General features: G+C 36.8%; 1 protein-coding gene across 1 annotated transcript in view; it reads right to left on the reverse strand.

Annotated features, from left to right (window-relative positions):
- Nucleotides 1-20465, reverse strand: part of LOC145676910 (lysoplasmalogenase TMEM86A-like) — a 124088-nt gene that overhangs the window by 35431 nt on the left and 68192 nt on the right. Inside the window, exon 2 of the mRNA XM_081747678.1 lies at nucleotides 11043-11212. Within this exon, the coding sequence (XP_081603804.1) occupies nucleotides 11043-11212 (170 nt within the window). The remainder of the gene's footprint in view (nucleotides 1-11042; nucleotides 11213-20465) is intronic.

The raw sequence follows: 20465 nt of genomic DNA on the forward strand, positions 1-20465 counted from the left end.
TTATCCATGGAATGTCTTACAGTACATATAGTTTTCAGCATATAAAGGCATCTTCGAGGTCAGCAGTTTAGTAGATGGCGTCACACAATGACATAAAATTTAGATTTGTTGTTTTAGACAGTGGTTCTCAACCGATGTGTCGCGAGATAATATCGAATAATAATAATAATAATATCACCTATTGTAATAATGAAACCAAATTTTTTAATGATGATTCTACATAGCACTGAGCATTATTGTTACCGCTAGAAGTGTTGACTGGTACAGTCTGTCTCGATTTTAACCAATTATTATTAAATTCTTCATGATTTTCAAATTGCAAAATTTCGCGGCACACTTTAAGAGACTGTGTGACACAGCAGTGTGTCGCGACACATAGATTGACAACCACTGCTCTAGCCAATTCGACTTGTTTGCCTAATCGGAAATTGGACGCTGATATTCCGTCATCTCGTAGGCGAGAAAACGTCTCAGATTTTAATTTTCTCACAAAAGTGAGTTCTCAATCGGTTAAGTTTTATACCTATTACAGTTTTAAAAAGCTACTGAACCGAGAGGAAGTTTACAGAGTGCGAAGCTCTTATAATCAACTTTGCAAGTGCATAATGAAAGACAAACACCTAGATTTACAAACCGGTGCAAACACTGTAAAGAGTGTTAGGTAAACAGAGCTAATCAAAGCACTCCTGGTATTCTGGGAGGACTTCCAGAACATCGTGTACTTCCATTGCCCTTATTGCTCGTGTTTACTTCCAGCAAATGCCTTTTTTTCTTTTCTTTTTCAATCGATACATAAACATTATCTGGGAAAATCTGTTCAAACACTTGAGTGCCAAATAATAATTGCGTAGTTGATTCACAGGAAGCCATAACAACATGTGTGATGAGATGTTGAACAATGTCAATATAAACAAAATGTTAAGCTTTGAGCAACTTGCTGACATTATTAGCACTTGTCACCCATCAAATCAAAGAGATTTTTACCAGCCGAACAAAACTATTTTATCGAAAGAAAAAAAATCCTGCTCAGTATTATAATTACTCAATGAAATATGTTAGTAATATTTATTTAAGACATATCATAATTCTTTCTAGGATGCTTCTAAATCAAATACCGTAGTTGATATTGGCTAATACAGGGCGTCCTTCATAAAACCGGTACGCCTCACTCACGAGATACATGTAACATTTTAACAGCAACGATGAACTAACAGTGAACATATAATAGAAATGTTAAAACAGTTATCTGTTTATAAGAGATGTTGGAAGTGGTGGCCATGGACATTTAAGTATCGCTGACCTCGTTTGATGACGTTACCAGCAACACGCTGTAATTCTGCAGGCGTGATGTTGTTAATTTCTCTAGTAATGTTCTGATTTAAGATCGTCTATTGTATGAGAATTGTCAGCACACTTTACTTTTCAATGTGCCCCATAAATAAAAATCACACGAAGTTAAGCCCGGAGACCTTGGTGGCCAAAGGCATCTACTGACGAAGTCTGTCTTCAGGGAATACGTTGCTAAAGTGGGTCATACTTTGCTTGGATGTGTAGGTGGCTGCTGCATCCTGCTGTACTCAACTTTCTGATAATGCAGTGTAGTCAACTTTCGAGACAGTGTTGTCACTCCACAAGCAATTTAACTAGAGATGATTAACCGGTACGTGAGGCGTGCCGATTTTATGTGGGACATCCTGTATACTTCTTACTAATTACTCTGAAGTGCTTTACACAGAGTTTGCTGTGCATTTCGTTTCGAGTATTTTTCTTTTAATAAATACAGAATTCTAATCTTAAAACAACTGGATTTTGTTTCACAATATGAAACATAGTAATTCTTCACTATGTATTTCCGAGTTTTTCAACCTACAGGATGGGCACAAAGTTACTTTCCCCAATATGTGAAGAAATAAAAGAAGCTAAGTGACTTGACAATCTTTGTTGTACTTACAACTACTGTTCAAACTCTCTCTCTCCGTATTCAATGCACAAGGCATATCTCTTCGACACTTATTTGCAAATATCAAAATACAACCGAGGATTGGCATCCAATCTCTCGAATGATTGTTTGATTTGCTGTTTCAAGTTATCCAAATCCTGCAGTTGCCTGGAAAACACTTCGTCTTTGACAATAACTCACACGGAGCACTGGCATGGTAGGCAGTGGTGCTATTCAGCCGGTTCGCTGGAACCGGTTGTTAAAATAATTCGAGTTCGCAGAACCGTTTGTTATATCCAGATATAACAATAAATTTTTACCCAGTGATACCCAGGAAGAGTAAATTTTATTTTAACTATCTTTGTTTTTAGAAATTCTTATAGCTACAGGGTTAAACATATAGTCTCCCAGAATAAGGTATAAGCGTTGCTCAGATATCGAGAATGAGAACTGGGTTCACATCAGTGTAGTGGAGAGGTTTATATTTGAAACGCATACATATCATTATCAACAACTGCTGGAATAAAGTCTTTCCAATACTTTCTGACAACCATCTAATCTTGGATAATTCGTTTCGAAGATATTCGCAGTGCTACCTAATTTCGTCACACCACTTTGTATTAGAATGCTGGTAAGTTACATGTCACTTGTGGTATCTATTAAAAGATTTGCTTCTGTCTACCTTGTATGGTTTGCTTCTTTGTTTCCTAAGATCTCTCTCTCTCTGTTCACAATACCAAAGTGAAGCGGTGCTCCATCATGTCACGTAAACTGAATGTTCTTGTAACGAGGTTTTCTTCAAGATCTGGAATGACAACTTCCTGCAACGTGAAGGTATGTGTCACTGGTAACAGTTTCTTAAAAAAGAAAAAAAAATGGTCTTATAACACCACCACTCAAAATACCATCCCAAACAGTGACACCAGGGACGTGTAACTCTTCTGTTACAATTTCGTGTCGTCTGCTTCGCGGTAGATCATACACAAAACTTGCAGCCTCGAATCGTTGGTCGTGTACGTGAGTATTCTCGGGATCCTCCCGTTTCCTTATACTTTCTTCATTCTACCATTTCATTCATTTCTCATCATCTCCTTTAGCCTAGCAGGTATAACCGTGAGACGTAAAACTTGAAGATTCGATTTAATTTCATTTTCGAATCGTTGGTTCACGTTTCTTATTGACTGACGTCACGATGGCTCCACACCTGAAAATCTCCTGAAGTCTGTTTGCACCGTATTTGCATTTTTTGTTGTTTCTGTCGAGACTGAAGACGAACACGCGTTGTTCGTTTGTTCATTTGCGATTCCTCAACACTTGTACTACTCAGCAAATCTTCACTCAGTAAACAATTCCTGGAAAACATGCTTACCAGTCTCAGCCACACTTAGACCACGTTTCTATTTTACATGAATCTCGTAACTGTCATTTAAAAAATCCTTGCAACCCGATCTTTCTATTTTGCACTCTAGTGGACAAATAGTGAACCTCCTCATTAAGGTAGCTTTCCACTTTAAATGAATCTTGTAACTGTCATAAAAATAAACCTTGCAACCCGATCTTTCTATTTACTATTTAGATGTTACAACTTCTTCAAATGCAAGAAAGGTGTCTCCACACATGCAACACTGCACTCTAGTGGACAAACAGTGAACCTGCTAATTAAAAAGTGTATTTTGGCGCACTTCCCCTCTCTGTCCAAAAGAATCCGTTGTTTCGGAAGCGTCGAAACTGGTTTTTCCTTTATGTCAGCGGGAGGGCGATAGCAGGTAGCAAGCAAGACGTCCCAGAAAGTTGCACATTGTTCCATTCCTTGCAAGATGGAAAAAATGTTGTGTGTCCCTTTTAAGACTATGTTTACATGGTAAAATATGGTAGGCTTTCAAGGTTTTTTTTTTTTTTTTTTTTTTTTTTTTTGACCTACAAGATAAATTTAACGTGGCAATGTGATCTTAGACACAGTTTGCCAATTTTAGTACAAAAAAAGAAAAGAAACTCTTGCGGATAGTAGGTCTACGTTTATATCTTAACTTTCCTCACTTGTTTTGGGAAAAGTGATTTTGTGACCCTGTATTTCATATCGTGACAACCTTTTATCACATCCTCTTGCTAAAGTAATTTCCGGTTTGTAATAAGCTTTTTGATTATTGGGGTTTAACACATCGCTTACAGTTGTATATGAGTCTAGACTTCATTTTGAATTGTATTTTAATGTGCAGTTTTTGTTGCATTTCAATTTCTCTTGTATTTCAATACTCAGTTTTTCCACTTTTACTACTTAAAAAAAATAAACGATCTATATATATAAAAGAGAACGTACAAAATCCTTTGTCCGCTCATCACGCTAATACGGCTGAACCAATTTCTTTCATTTTTGGGGGGTTATTAGGATTTGGACCCTAGATGGTTTTTATCATATCACTTTAATTTTTAATTACCAGTGTCTTGAGATAATTGACCATTCAAGTGTCCATAACGTACAAATCCTTTGTTATTAGTTCATCATAGGTAAAAATAAACGTATTTATATGCAACCCGCATGACCGTGTCACTCGGCGGGTTAACATAAATGACAGGCGATATACAGCGGAAAATAGCTTGAATCTTCTGTTTAAAATTTTTTAATTGATTTGCTTATTTTTACAGACACTTTTACAATATGCCAGCACCGGGATGACCGCAGCGAAGCGGGGCGGGTTAACATAAATGACAGGCGATATAATGTTAAGATTTACTGCAATCTTCTATGGTTTTTATCATATCACTTGAAAGCGAAAAAGTAAAAATTATCTAAGTAACAAAGTTTATTGCGTTCCGGGGTGACCGCAGCGAAGCGGGGTGAACGCTGCTAGTTCTTTAATACTTTAAAATTTTGTTTTATGCGTTTTGTCGTATTTGACAACAAGTATAGATATAAAAACATGTCTATCAAAATGCAAAATTAATAGTAAACTTTAAAAATATTTTTCCGCTACTAGATCCTAATTACATTTATTTCATTTCCGCTCGCGAACCCCAGGTTGAGAAACCGTCATGTATTGTAGGTATATATCTGAACATTCTTCCGGAAGAAGGATTCTAGCCTATTTACCCTAATGTAACTAGGCGGGACCAATACAACCTCAGAGGAAGTGTTTTTCTTCTGTGGTTCAGAAAGGTGTATGCCATGCTAGAGTAGAGGAACCATGTATCTAATAACAGAGATGGCGTGGATCAATAAAAACTTGACCCATGACCCACTGCTCCACCAGCCACCGTGATCACTCTGACCCACCATCCACCAAACCCCATCGTCATGAACTCTGACCCATGATCCACGCCCTCTTCTGCACTGACTTTCAGAGTTCATACTTGTAATACATATATATATATATAAGGCTGTGAAATTATCACTAATCGGAGTTTGAATTTCTACGGTCCATCGCTCATGCACCACTCTGTTACAATACCGGTGAATATGATACGATACCATATACGATATAAAATGATAAAATGTTTGCCATGGGTCATATTACAATGAATTTCAATTTAATTCCTTGTTGAATTACAGATACTTTTCAGTGGACAATAGGATGAAATTTGAAAACCCCAAATCAAGGTAAAGTAGGTCATTAAAAAAAATGTCTCTCGAAAGCCAAGTAGTAACTCCTATCGCTATTATTACAATTACAAATATCAATATCCAAAAGTGCCTGAAGTTCTTTCACTTAGATATATTTATCTCAGGTAAGTAAACAGAAACAAATGAAAAAGAAAGAAAAATGGAGGCCTCCAAAGTGGACAAATTCAGCAGTGTTCAGAAGATGAGCAGGGGGTCGTAGTGGGTGGATGGGTCATGGTGGGTGGTGGCTAGCAGTGGGTCACTTCCTGTTGGGCCACAACCCACTGACCTACTCCACCTCTGTTTAACAACTGTGTAATTATATAAGTTTATTATAAAGGTAATAGTCACTTCTATACGTCGATTAGTACACGTCTTAATTCGAGATGAGACTAGAAATTTCACGAGTCTCTTCGACAACACTATTTCTACCTGTATGAGGTCAGGAGTTTAATCAATGCATTTCATATATACTCCAAAAATCTACCTTGTTAAAATGACGTATGGAAAATAATCCTTACCTCACTACGACTTGTAAACTTCTTATGTGCTGTGAAGACCATTATGTTCGTTTGTGTATGAACACTAATTAAAGAACCAAGGTAGTATGTATTTTTTTTTTCTTTAATAATGCTAATTATTACTCAACATTATCCCTATATAGCATCTGAATTTTCTGTTACTAACTGCAAACTTCTATCAAGAGTACTTCCAAATGTTAGGTGCCGTACACTAATTTTCAAAACGAGACGATATAAAAAAAGCTTTCCAAGAATTGAGACGAGGCTTCTACAAAATTTACGACACATCTTATCTAACAATACTTCCTATAGGCCAAGAAGATGGAGAGAGAGACTACGTTTTTGCCGCTCTAAAGGATAATTCTTAGTGTAGTATGGGTACATAGATAATTTGCAATTTGCACCAAGTGACCTATCGGCAGTAGCGTACGCAGGTCTTTTCGGGCTTTAACACACTCTTATTTAATACCGATATAATTGAAAATAAAGTTTAACATAATAAGATACGTATGTGTTAAAAAGTCGCTTGTGTCCAGAAACGATTATAAGTGTATGTGGTTCGTGTCCTGCAGTTTCCTAGCAGGGCTTGGGCAATTACAATAATCCGGGATTCGATCCTCTACGATTTATACGTCTCCTTTAGACTTTAATAACAGTTTGGATCGTCCACCAAAGCCGAGCATATAGCCACTGGACAACACGATTCAGAGTTCGGGTCAGAACGTTCTGGGAAATCGACATAAAAGCTGATTCTAATTGTATTCTCAATGCCGATGCAATTTAATAATGTGAAAATTATTATGTTGCATAGGTATTTATGTTGCATGCATATTATGTTGCACAGTAATACAATATGAGGAAGAATCTATCTCCCTTTGATGAAGCTTTGTGTACGTCACTGCCTATCTATGATGGCATATATTAATGATGGTGGTCGTACTGAAAAGCGAAAGCGGTCCTGGCTTCGATTCTCGGTGGGGTCACTCGGTCGTAAAGGTGTAACAGTTTTTTCAGGCTAGCAATCCTGACTAAGGTTTTTCCTGGGTTTTCCTCATTCACACCAGGCAAATGCCGGCATAGTACCTAACATAATAGTCCCAGGCCGCTTTCTTCCTTCCTCTCAAATTCCTCGGGTAGCGTGATCGCCGAGGGACATCTCCTATATGTGACCGGCTAACATAGTCATAGATGTCGAAAGCTCAGAAATCTAATGCTAATCCTACAGAGAAGTGAAATTTCTAGTTTTACATTCCATACTTATACATTTTAGGGTAAAGGAGACGGATGATCAATAAGTAGAAGAAATAAAAATGGAAACATATGATTGTAGTCATTAGAAAGGTCATATATTGTGAACCTCTCATCCCGTATATCATCATTTTATCATTGTTACTTCCTTTGTTACAGGTTCTGTAAGATATGGCGGAGGATCTAAGGAAATTCGAGACGAATGAGCTTTGCACTGTCATCAAGTTTTTTGTGCTGCAAGACAAATCCTCTATAGAAACTCATAGAACTTTGCAGGATACTTTGGGGGAACATGCTCTTGCATATACAACAGTAGCGAAGTGAGTGAAGCGTTTTAAGACTGATCATCGTGAGACTGAAGATGAACCTCGTTCAGGCAGGCCTTCAAGTGCAGTGACCACAGAAAACATCGACAAAGTGCATGACATGATCATGGAGGATAGCATATATCGATCAAAAACATTGCTGCGTGTGTGGTGATATCGCGTGAGAGTGTGGGTGTCATAATAGCAGAATATTTGGACATGCAGAAGGTCAGTGCCAAATGGATCCCAAAATGTTTGAATGCTGACCAGAAGAGAACACGGGTGCAGATGTCACAGGAAATTTTCACAAGTTTCAAAACCCTGGAGACGGAAGATGAAACATGGCTGCACTACTATGATCCAAAGACTAAACAGCAATCCATTGAGTGGCGCCACAGTGGATCTCCTCGACCGAAGAAGTTCCGAAGCCAAAGATCAGATGGGAAGGTGCTTGCATCGGTTTTTTGGGATAAGGACGGTGTCATCCTTATCAAATATCTTAAAAAGGGTAAAACCATCAATGCTAGGGTTTATTCCAACTATTTGATTGAGCTGAAGGAGGCTCTGAAGAAAAAACATCAGGGAAAAGTGAGTAGTGGTGTTCAGTTTCTCCAGGACAATGCACCCTTCCATAAGACTCATCAAACCATGCAATTGCTGGTGGACCTGGGCTTCACCTGTATACCTCACCCACCTTACTCACCTGATCTGGCCCCCTCCAACTATCACCTCTTCCCACATCTCAAAGGCCAACATTTTCCATCTGATGATGCGCTCATTGCGGAGGTGGAGGACTGGTTTGCACAGCAGGACAAAACCTTCTATTTGCAAGGGTTAGAAATGTTGCAACATCGTTATGAAAAGTGTATTGAGCTTCGAGGGGAATACATTAGATAGTGTATTAAAATGGTTCTTCCAGGTAAATTTCCTGGTAATTTCATGACATTTCCAGCCTCCGCTCGTAGTAACACACAATATGGTTAATGAAAACTAAGCTTTATGAATATATCAATCAAGAACCACAAAGACAAGTGTAATGGTTAAAAAGTAAATAAACTCCGTAGAAAGTGTGTAGAGTAGACACAAAATGCAATCGTACACCTGACGTAAGAATATGAAACAAAGACTTCACAACTGGGGTTCACTAGTATTCACCTGAGTATACTATTCCTCTGTAAGCAGTGACGAGTGACAGAGTGAGTTAACTTAAAAAAACTGCACAGTGGGCTGTCAAAATGCGGAGCAACCGAACAGAAACAAATGAGGAGACATGGAAAGTTATTATTAAATTGCATAAGAAGGTTAAGTCTTTGAGAGAGATAGCAAACCTTGTATTTTAGACAGACTTCATTCAACAGTACAAACAATAATTGCGAGGTATAATGTTTCTAACACGGTGAAAAAAAAAATGAAAGACCAAGTGTGTTGAGTGAACAAAACAAACGTTACATCACTAGGGAAATGAAAAAGGTTCCGAAATGTAGTTCCATGCAATTGGCAACGGATCTGGAAAAACGTGGTGTTAAAGTATCAGCCAGTACAGTGCGGAATATTTGCAGAGAGAATGGGTATCATGGTCGGGGTGCCAGGAAAAAGTTCTGGGTGAACAAATCGTATAAAGAGACTAAAGTTTACAAAAGAGTATAGAGATAAGGGATTTGACTTCTGGAATATGGCCATATTTACGGACAAAAGTAAATTTAATCTTTTCGAGTCCGATGGAAGGCGTATGGTATGGCGCAAGGTGAATACAGAGATGAATCCTCGAAATCTCGTCCCTACAGTAAAACATGGAAGAGGGTCCGTCCTCGCCTGGGGTTGAGTTGAGTTAATTTTGAGTTTAACGTCCCGTTGTATGAGTCTCTCAGGAGTGGGTCGTCTCCACTTTATCGATGGATTGATTGACTACAAAGTGTATATTAACATATTAAAGGAAAATCTCCATACTAGTACTCAGAAGATGGGTCTTGAAAACAATTTTATTTTTCAGTAAGACAACGATCCCAAACATTCAGCGGAAAATACTCGATTGTGGCTCCTCTACAATACCCCAAAACAGCTTCGCACACCTCCTCAATCCCCAGACATTAACCCCATTGAACATCTATGGTCTGTTTTGGAGACAAGAACCAGAATGCACAGCTTCTCTACTACATAAAGAAGGCCTCAAAATAGCTATTCAAGAAGAATGGGATTTAATCAGTCCCGTAACTACAGAACACTTGGTGAAATCAATGCCAGGAAGACTAGAGGCAATCATTAACGCACAGGGTAATCCCACAAAATATTAAGTAACCTAATATGTTTTATAAACATTAGTTCAGGCATAAGTGTACAGTGACTTTTTGCGCTTACAACATAGGAATTCTCTCTTTCCGTTTGAACAAAGCAGTGATTGTGTTTGTTTGGCCTTTCTCTTGTATATAGAAATAAAATGTATGAATGTGTAGTCTTAATTCTGGATTTATATATATTTTCCACCTCCCGTTCTCATTCTAAGCTGTTTTCAATATAAAGCGTACATGGTGTACAAACACTTTTCGCGCTCACTGTATAGTGGCCGCGACGACTCGTGAAGCAAATCACAGAACTGCTTCCCCTCACATGTGATGCATCGGAAGAATTCGGTACGATTCGTAGAGCTACCTTCTGAACGCAGACTTGAGAAAAAGAAGAAGTGCACCAACAACGTTGCTGAATTTGCAGGACACAGCAAATGAGCAAATAAAAACTGTGCTAAGTGTCAAAAATGGAAATGTTCGGTTTAATGTCAAAATGTGGCCTATGTGCCTAACACCACTCTGTGAAAAACTGGCTATCTTGTATTCAGTTTGGAAATAGTTCAAATAACTCCAGAAGAATGCGCGTGCCTATATGTTCCATCAGTTCTGAAGTAACTTCTGAGCTGTTGACTCAATATTTTCGTTTCGGCACTTAGCACGGATTTTATATTCAGTCTACAATTATTCGAACTAAATGGTAACAATAGTAATAAAAATATAAAATAACTACAGCAACAATAAGAACAAAACAAAACTTAGTGGCAAACCGACAGCATTGTACTCTTTGGAGATGTTCTGCGTATAGCACGACAGATGACACTGGCAAAATTTCATGAGTGAGGAAAGGGGGTTGACGATGGGACACACCCTCGCGTTTTATTGGGTAGTGAAACTGGTAAATCTAGATCAAGCTTCACGACTCCTCGCGATTACTATAGATTCAGTTTGCAAAGTTAATTATACTGGAATTATTATCAACAAACAACTATGGAAATGGGAGTTCAGGGAATTAGGGAGTCAAGATGGCCGGACACCAGATTACGAAGAAAGAACAACAATGCTCGTTTGGATAATTTCAACCAATAATAATCCAAGAATAAATAATTGCAATTCATCCAAATGTGGTATATAAATATAAAGAATACTTACTCGTCTCCTAGGCTCATTCCATGCAGAAGGACAAATACAATGAGGCTGATGATTGGTAGACATTTGATGGCCATGGCGAAACATGATGGTCTCTCCACTGGTATGAATAGCACGAAGTATATGGCTACTGTTTTGAAGAATGGGACCAATTTTGGACCAACGCTTTTTAACTGGAAATAAATATAAAAGAGTATTATCAATCTGTAATTATATAGGATGAGTACAAAAATCACTCTGCATCTGTTGCACAATTAATATTATAAAACGCATTATACATTAGAGAACGCTCACACATATATTTTGATGAGATTTGAATTGTATCACACTCGTAATGTGCACTCAGCTATCAATAGTATGTGTGAAAAGAATGACAAACCAAAGATAGTATTGTTGTTATGTAAGCAACATAGGGTGTCCAATATACAATGCAACCCGGAGTTTGGGACAGTAGAACTTTTGAACCTGAAGCGATACATAAATAATGATTATACCAAAATGAAGCTTTGTTCATGCATATATTTTTACACTAGGAACTACACAGTGTTGCCAGATGTAACCGAAGGTGTAAATCTTTTTTTTTTTTTTTTTTTTTTTTTTTTTACAAAACATGTAAATTGACCCATAACACAGACGTATGGATGTTCTATTGTTACTTTTCAGTTGGTTTAGTTGGAATAGCTTGGAAACTATGGAGCAGAAAAAAGAATTTTTCATTTCCACCGATACCTAATCGGATGAGGCTTCTGTAAGGAGGAACTAGGGAAATCGTAGTTTTCATAAATTAACATTCTGAATTGGCAACATTGCTGATGTCTCAGTACATCAAAAGGTGTGTTAAGGACCTGTCTACATTATGCAATTCTTGAAAACAACGAAAAAGAAACTTTGAAATTATCATTATAAAACTTTTATTTACATGCACCCGGCAACACTGCTACTACCAAGAAACGAGTTATCAGCTCTACAGCGATGCTGGAAGTGCCTCTGTTTTGATTCGAACACTGGTTCACACGTATCACCATGTTGGCCGCAACGTTGCGAAGAATAGAAGTGTTAATGTTCTCAATGGAACTGCGAATGTTCCTTTCCAGGTCTTGTATAGTTCGAGAATTGTTCTAGTATACCTCTTGCTTTAAATAGCCCCATAGAAATGAATAATTGTGTTGCTGGGTGCATGTAAGTAAAAAAAAAAAAAAAAAAAAAAAAAGTTTCTTTTTCGTTGTTTTCAGGAATTGCATAATGTAGACAGATCCTTAACACACCTTTTGATGCACTGAAACATCAGCAATGTTGCCAATTCAGAGTATTAATTTATGAAAACTAAGATTTACGTAGTTCCTCCTTACAGAGGCCTCATCCAATTAGTTATCGGTGGAAATTATTTTTTTTTTCTGCTCCATAGTTTACAAGCTACTCCAACTAAACAAACTGAAAATTAACGACAGAACATGAGTTATAAGTTAAATTACATGTTCTGTAAAAAAAAAAAAAAATCGGTTACATCTGGCAACACTGTCCTAGTTTAAAAATATAAGCTTCATGTTGGTATAGCCATTATTTGTGTATCGCTTCAGGTTCAAAAGTACTACTATCCCAAACTCCGGGTTGCATTGTATATTGAACACCTTGTATAATGATGTTGGAAATAAAATGTAACTGACAGCTGAAATAAAAATTGACTTTTGTAATCCTATGGCTGTAATAGACATTCTAAAAATTTTGTGACGAGTGGCCAGAGAATATTAACATTTAAAATGTATAAGTACTGTTTATAAAAGCACATAATCAAATGTGTCGGAAGTTGCATTCGATTATGTGGTTTGTTGCTTTTAAGTTAGATAGTGTGGAAGAGAGATAAGTGGCTTGAGTTTTGCTCAAGCTGGTGATCATTACCCATAGTGTATGCACTGGCAACCCACGAACTTCGACATTTCTTCCAGTCTTTTGAACATTTTGACGATCATTTTCATTTCATTTTATTTCGTCTTTATAATCATACATATTGCACGAATTCGTGCATGTGAATAACACTCGTCAAGGCATAAAGATACATAAACATACATAGTTGTGGCATATACATACTTATTACATTAAAATACTACGCTACATCTACGGTCAAAGAAAAAAAGCACAAAAATATACATTTTTAACACTATCAGTAATCAAATTCGTTTACACATATAGGTATTCATTCACGAAATAAAAGCAGTGCTGTAATAGATAGGTTTTCAGTAATCTCTTGAATTCTCCTCTTTGTTCTGTCATTCGAATATACTGAGGAAACTTATTATATAACATAGTACCCAGAGGCGGATCCAAGGGGGGTCTATAGGGGCTATAGCCCCCCCCCCCTTGACGCTCAAGTATACACTAGATAAAATGGGCTTCAATCCTACTTTACACTGGATAAAGCTGCAAACTATGTATTAGCACATCCCTTGATCATATCATGAATCCGTCACTGATAGTAATTACCTATAAATGTTGGATTCTTTTCGTATAAGTTTGTGTGATGCTGTTTGCTGGGGATTTTATTCTTACGCCTGATATCGTATTTATGGGTTGATGGTGTGTTAAGTAATTCAATTAGTTTAAAATATCTACAGTATCTGAAATTATGGTTTGAAAATACATGTTGATCTCTTAACCCCTTCCACCTTTTAAAAGTACGACTGTTAAGGCTCGTGGTTATGATAAAGTCAACAACGAAGGAAAGTTAAAAGTGGCTAAAATAATGAACCACAACATATAATAACACGTCAAAAGTTACTAAAAATTCACGAACTGAAGACAATACACATAGATTGATTTGGGTTTAATGGAGATATTAACGGTATGGCTATATATCACCGTCCATGTACACCTAATGGTCAGTCAAAGGCGTACACAGAATGTCATCAAAAGGTGAGGATTTCTTGCACCCAAGTTCATATCGCTTCAGGACACGAGCGATTTTTTTTTTTTAAATAAATGTCTTAATATGATAAAAATATATTATCCCATCATATTTTGCAGATGGGGGAATTAAAACCAGATAACTCCTTCTTTACAGGAGCCACGGTGCCTCAGTGGTAGAGTACTTATCTCTAGTGCATGAGGTCACTGGTTCGATCTCAATTCGCGCCAAGTGAGTTTTTTGGTGGACAAACACAGTGTTCGTGCGTTTTCTCGGGGTTCCTCCGTTTCCTCCCATTTTCTTCATTCCACCATTTCATTCATTTCTCATCATCACAGTCTCCTTTAGCCTAGCCAGCATAATCGTGGGACATAAAACTCCAAGATTTCATTTTTCGCTTCTTACGCCACCGTGGTCAATACATGCTCTGTAAGTACAAATAAACAATAATAATTTTAAAAACGTACAACTCGAATATAAATTCAGTGGAATAATAAAATCAAAGAAAAAACTATAAAAAATAAAAGAGATGCTTTAGAAAGCTAAAAGAATAAATAACAAAACTGACAGTATTAAAAAAAGGGTTAAAAATACCAATAATAGTACAACATAAATCTTAAAAAAAAAAAAAAACCTCAGAGAACGTTAACGATCTCAATTGCACCAACAAATGCGAGAATAATCACAGAATACAGAGATACATGCGTGAATAAACAGGGTTATCTCCTTGTTAGTGTTGCCAAGAGATGAGAAACACGAAAATTCTTGTCTAGAGAAAAGCTTTTCGGGAATCGAGAGAAGAAAGAATTCTTCGACAATCAAGATGATTCGACAATTTGACAAAAATTTACTACACGAGACGAGGAAATATTATTTCTAGTTTCGTCTCATAAGCAACACTACTTCCCTTATACTAACCTCACCTATAATATCACAGAGTTCTAAATGTTCTCTGAGATTTGAGTATTCTGGACATTCTACAAGAATGTGCCGGATACTCATAGCCAAGATGCAGTTTTCACAATCTTTGTTTCCATTATTTCTTGACAGAGCATTTGTAATTTATTTTTTTTTTAAAAAAAATGTGAATATATGCAGATATGTGTCGAGTTATACGCATGCAAGTGCTTCCTTCAAAAAATTGTAAAAATTGCTGCCGCTATTTAACTTGGTAGGTGGATAAAACAGCGAGGTGATAAGTACTTCCGTGGTTTCTGTACAATTTGTAACTACTGTTGTTACTACGTAACTTGGCAGGTGAACAAAGATACGAAGTGATAAGTTGCAGTTATGCTATGTGACAAAGTATTCATGTGCTTCGTCTACAAATTAAAACTACGAGGATGGATTGAAGCTCGTGGTCTGACCTACAAAATTAGAAAATATTTGGATAAGTTACGTTCTATTTCTCCACGTAATCCCCCTCGACCGAAATACATTTACGCCACCTCTCCGGTAACGCTTCTATACCACTTTTAAGAAGATTCCTCGAGCCCTGCAAAATAGTCCAGTACAACACTTTTCACCTGTGCATCCGAAGAAAATCACTGACCTCCAAACACTTTCTCAGGTTTCTGAATAAGAGAAAGTCCGAGAGGGACAGATCATTCGAGTAGGGCGGGTGCGACAGCAGTTGAAATCCACAGGAATGATTTTCTTCCATGCATGCAAGGGATGTGTAAGTGCGTGCATTGTTCTGGTGAAACAACACCTTTCTTCGCAACATTCCTGGTCTTTTAATTCTGATCAACCAGGATAATGCCCCTAGCATCCCAGAAAATTGATGTCATAAGCTTATTTGCCGACAACACTTGTATGGCTTTCTTTGGGACAGGAGATCCGGGTCGTTTCCATTGCTTGGATTATTGTTTTGATTCCAGCGTATGGTGGTGTACCCGTGTCTCGTCCATAGTCACAAATCTGCCAATAAAATCATCCGGATCACTTTCAAACAATTCCAAACAATCACGGAAAAGGGTGTGTATATTGCGTTTGTGTTCAACTAAAAGCAATTTGGGTACCCATCTTGCAGACACCTTAGAAAACCCTAATTTCTTTACGATAATGTTTTATGACGTCATACTTCCTCAAAATTTAGTTTTCTCTCTATTTCTACCTACTTGTAAACCTAATTCTCATAGATGAAAAAAAGAAAACAGAATGTGCCGTAGCGTCTTGTAAGTAAATGAAATTTGAACACTAAAAGGATGTGCGAAATTTACATTAAGACGGATATTTATTACGGGACGCGATGGCTCAATGGTTGAGCGCTTAACTCTGATGTCTGAGGTCCCTGGCTCGATCCCCGGTCAAATAAGCTTGTGGTGGTCAACATCATGTCTGTAAGTTTTCTTGGGGTACTACCATTTTCTCTTACATTCTCATTCCACCAATTATTATGTTATCATTCACTTGCCTTAATCAACGTCTCCCTTAGCCTAAAGGGCATAATTGTGGGACGTTAAACTCAAAGATTTCATTTCATTTATTACATAGTATTATAAAATACTGCTTGATATGTAGTATTAATTAGTTACTGAACTAGAAATCTACAATCTACTCGTATAACAAATTTTGCTTGGAAATACAAATTTACCATAAAATGAATGGAATGAAATTTATAATTTTACATCCCATGTTTATTATACCTTTTTAGATTAAAAAAAAGACCAATGATTAAAGAAAGTTAATGGAAAAGAAATAACCGGTGGAATAAAAATATGGGATGAAACAAGAGAACTTCAAGAAAACCCATAGACATGAGGTTGTTCACTACAAACTCACACTGCCTAGGAACGAAAAAAGGATCCTTGGCAGCAGAGGTGAGCATTCTTACCAATGAGCCATTGTACGTCTGTATTTTCTCTATAAGTTGGCCATTTTTCGAATAAAACTAGGGATGGCCAACGTCAGATATGATTTCACTGCGATATTAAACGGCCTATCCGGTTGGAATGATGTGTACAGACTTTGGGAGAAATGGCTGAAATTCAGCTCAAATGCAGAAGAGGCTACGCAGATTCTATATTCCAAAAGCAAATTGTTCTAAACGGATCGAACATAGTCAAAAAAAAAAAAAAAAGCACGAAAAATTAACATTAATGTCAATGGAAAATCAATAATTCCTCCTCCGCAACAGTACACATGTAAGTTTGGCAACGAATATGGCGTCCTGCGTAAGCATGAGATTCAGCCGCTAAAACTATTTCCGTAAACACAAAATAATATTTGGATAAAATGTAAAACATAACACGAAAAATGGTAATATAATATCCATATTCCGTAATGAGACAACTACTTGTAAAATAATTTATGCTTTTAAGTAAAAATTTCATAAAACGGAGCACAGGAGTAGTAAAATCTAACCGCAAGCGCCATCTTGCGTACTCCTCTTAAAACTGATTAAGTTTTCCTCTTATATGTTACTTTTCTAGCTAACAGAATACATAAGCACAGAAAATAGTACGTCATGTTGTAGCTGACGCATAACTCTATTTTATCGTGTAATACTTATAATATGTGTCATTTCTTTACGCGTTGGTTAAGGCAATGAACTAACGCTTATACTGACTTCCGGGTAGTGATCCACCTTAAAAACTATAATAAGGAGATGGCTAACTGAAAGCTTATTTCACAGACATAATGCAGAACTCAAAAACGATGTATAGCACGTAAGGTAAATATGGATAGAAGAGAACATTGTCAAAAGTCAAATTGTTTTAAGTACAATCAATAATAATGATAAAATATATGCAGCTTCTGCGAATTACCTAGGGCGCCCGCGTCCCACAAGGATATTTATGTGTTTGTAATATCTATCATCTGGATTTGGAATCTCCAGAATCGATTTAGCACGCAACTTGACTTTTGACCTGATCACGTGACACAATCTGGTCCTTATGGCAAATCGGACAGGCCCTTTGTATACATTGTAAAATGATTTCTACAAAACAAGAACTACTTAAAAACTACTAAAATCAGTAAAATCGAACTATTAAGACTTCTATTCATTTCAACGAAAGGAGATAAATACTGCCCTGCTAAGCGAAAAGGCCTTATCTCCATTTCACATACTTTCGAGAAAATAAGCAAAACGCGTTTTGGCTTAGTCTGTACGTTCAAATTTGTTGTATTTCAGTAAAACTTGATTAAATATATTTTGACGATCTAAAATTTGTGTGGTTGGTAATACAGTTAAATATGTTTGCTTATGAATTGCCACTTAAGGTCTTTTTTGCTTACTTTCAGTTACAGCTTTGAACGTAAGGTAAACACTCATGACGTCATTACCCCCTACCTATTGGTCAAACCACGTCATTTTCACTCTAGATCAGCGTTTTCCAACCTTTTTCAACTTGCGGCACACTACAGATGTAACTTGAATTCTCCCGGCACACTCATATACATATTATTATTATTATTATTATTATTATTATTATTATTATTATTATTATTATTATTATTATTATTATTATTATTTGTAAATAATACAGTGGTATTTTTTCTCTGTGATTACTGATCTCCTCACAGAGAATAAAGCTCAATCTCTGGTTTTCCCCCAGTGAAATATAGGACTCAGGTTTCTAAAAATACAATTCATTTTTCGAAAACTGTATCCAACCTTTCACTAAGAAGGAAGATCACCAAATAATGAACGAACAAACAAATCTCTTTTACTTTTAAAACATAAATGTAGGTAATTTGAATGCACATTTGCTTTCTCGAAAAGATTCAATTATATTTTAAAATTTCAAGTTACGAAATTGTCTGCAACAATAAAGAAGCAATAATGGTCATAACAATGATAAATACTTTTTTCAACATTAAAAATGTGCAAAAAAATAAGTCAGTATGAAAATTAAAATTGTAGATTCATAACGGAGGTTCATAGTAATGTGAAATACAAATATACATGTTTTTCCTATGTCTTGCAATTTGATTGCTATAGAATTAATAATTTTGTTTCACTTTCGTCGCGGCACACCAGCGGCCCACTCACGACACACCAGTGTGCCGCGGCACACCGGTTGGGAAACACTGCTCTAGATAGATGCAGAATTGTACTACGGACATTCCCGTACAAATATATCGATTTTCGAAAAATGTAGAGTTAAGGTCTTCACTTAGGACGGCAGAATACTTCAACATGTATTGAAAATATCTCGTATATACACACAGAACATATTGATTCAAAGACTTTTCTTTCTTGCTTGCTGGAAAATACAATTAGTTCAAGCGGCAATTTGTTCGCTACGGAAACAAAAGGAATATTTTCTCGTTTCCCTCATTTCATACATGTTAATGATTTCCACACAGATAACTACAATAAGCGGGCAGGGAAACAAACAACGAAGCCTATGTAAATCCTCAGCCCAGATGTCAGTTTGTTATGGATGAATAGTGATACCACAAGAAGGAGAAAATGTAATCAAGCACATACATAATGCATGGAGATCGTATAAGTACCGTAATTACGTCTTACAACGGTTTCCATAATCTCAGTCTTTTTTTTTTCCGACATGGGATATTAATATTTCAGACGGAAAACCATAAAAGATTTCTTCAGCACGTAACTGAGCACTTTTGACAAATTACATTGAATAACAAATAAGGTTATATAATTTTGTTTCTACAAATTGTTTTTTTTTTTTTTAATAACTAGTTGGGAGGATAATACCATAATTGAAAATCAGATTAAAAACAATAACAAACAAAACTTATAACTCTTTTCTATAATAAATATATCTTTCCAAATTTAATGAACAAATACAAGTGTCAGTTTTCGTATTGCGAAAAATTCACAAGTTCACGCCCTACATTTGATGGCCTATAACTGGGGAATCAAAAGTTTGCACACCATAATACGTATTTCACAGCTCACGCAACAGTTCAAGGTTTATCACCATGCCAAGTTTGATTCAAAGCGGATAAAAGTTCACTCCTATAGTTATATGGTTAACGTACGCGTCTTCGCCGGTGGAGACCAGAATTCGATTCCTGGCGCAAGCTCATGCGGTTCTGATTCCATGTTAAGCTGTAGGTGCACGTTTCATATAGCTTCGCTGCTGAAAGGGACGATAAACACGAATCCCAAACTTGATGATTTTCTTTCACGAAAATGTGACAAATTGCAAACTCCAACTTCGATTACCATAACTCGAGGAGCAAGAGCCTACACATCGTAATATTTCACATGGTTGTATAGCAGTTCAAGGTCTATCACAATGCCACGTTTTATCCAGATCGGATGACTTTAGCTGAACTCATGAAATCGAACCCCAGTTGGATGGCGCCACAATTCGAGAACCAAACGTGTACTAAGTCTGTCAATATCCATCACTATGTTCAGCGTAGTTAAAAGCTTGAACGAGTGCCTGTAGACATTGTACTGCGAATATATATAAAAAATGAAATCTTTAAGTTTTACGTCCCACAGTTATGCCGGTTAGGCTAAAGGAGACGGTAATGATGAGAGATGAGTGAAATGGTGGAATGAAGAAAGTGGGAGGAAACGGGAGAACCCCGAG

Source organism: Thermobia domestica, unplaced genomic scaffold, assembly GCF_964235325.1.
Source record: "Thermobia domestica unplaced genomic scaffold, izTheDome1.hap1.1 HAP1_SCAFFOLD_468, whole genome shotgun sequence".
In the NCBI taxonomy this organism is placed as follows: Eukaryota; Metazoa; Arthropoda; class Insecta; order Zygentoma; family Lepismatidae; genus Thermobia; species Thermobia domestica.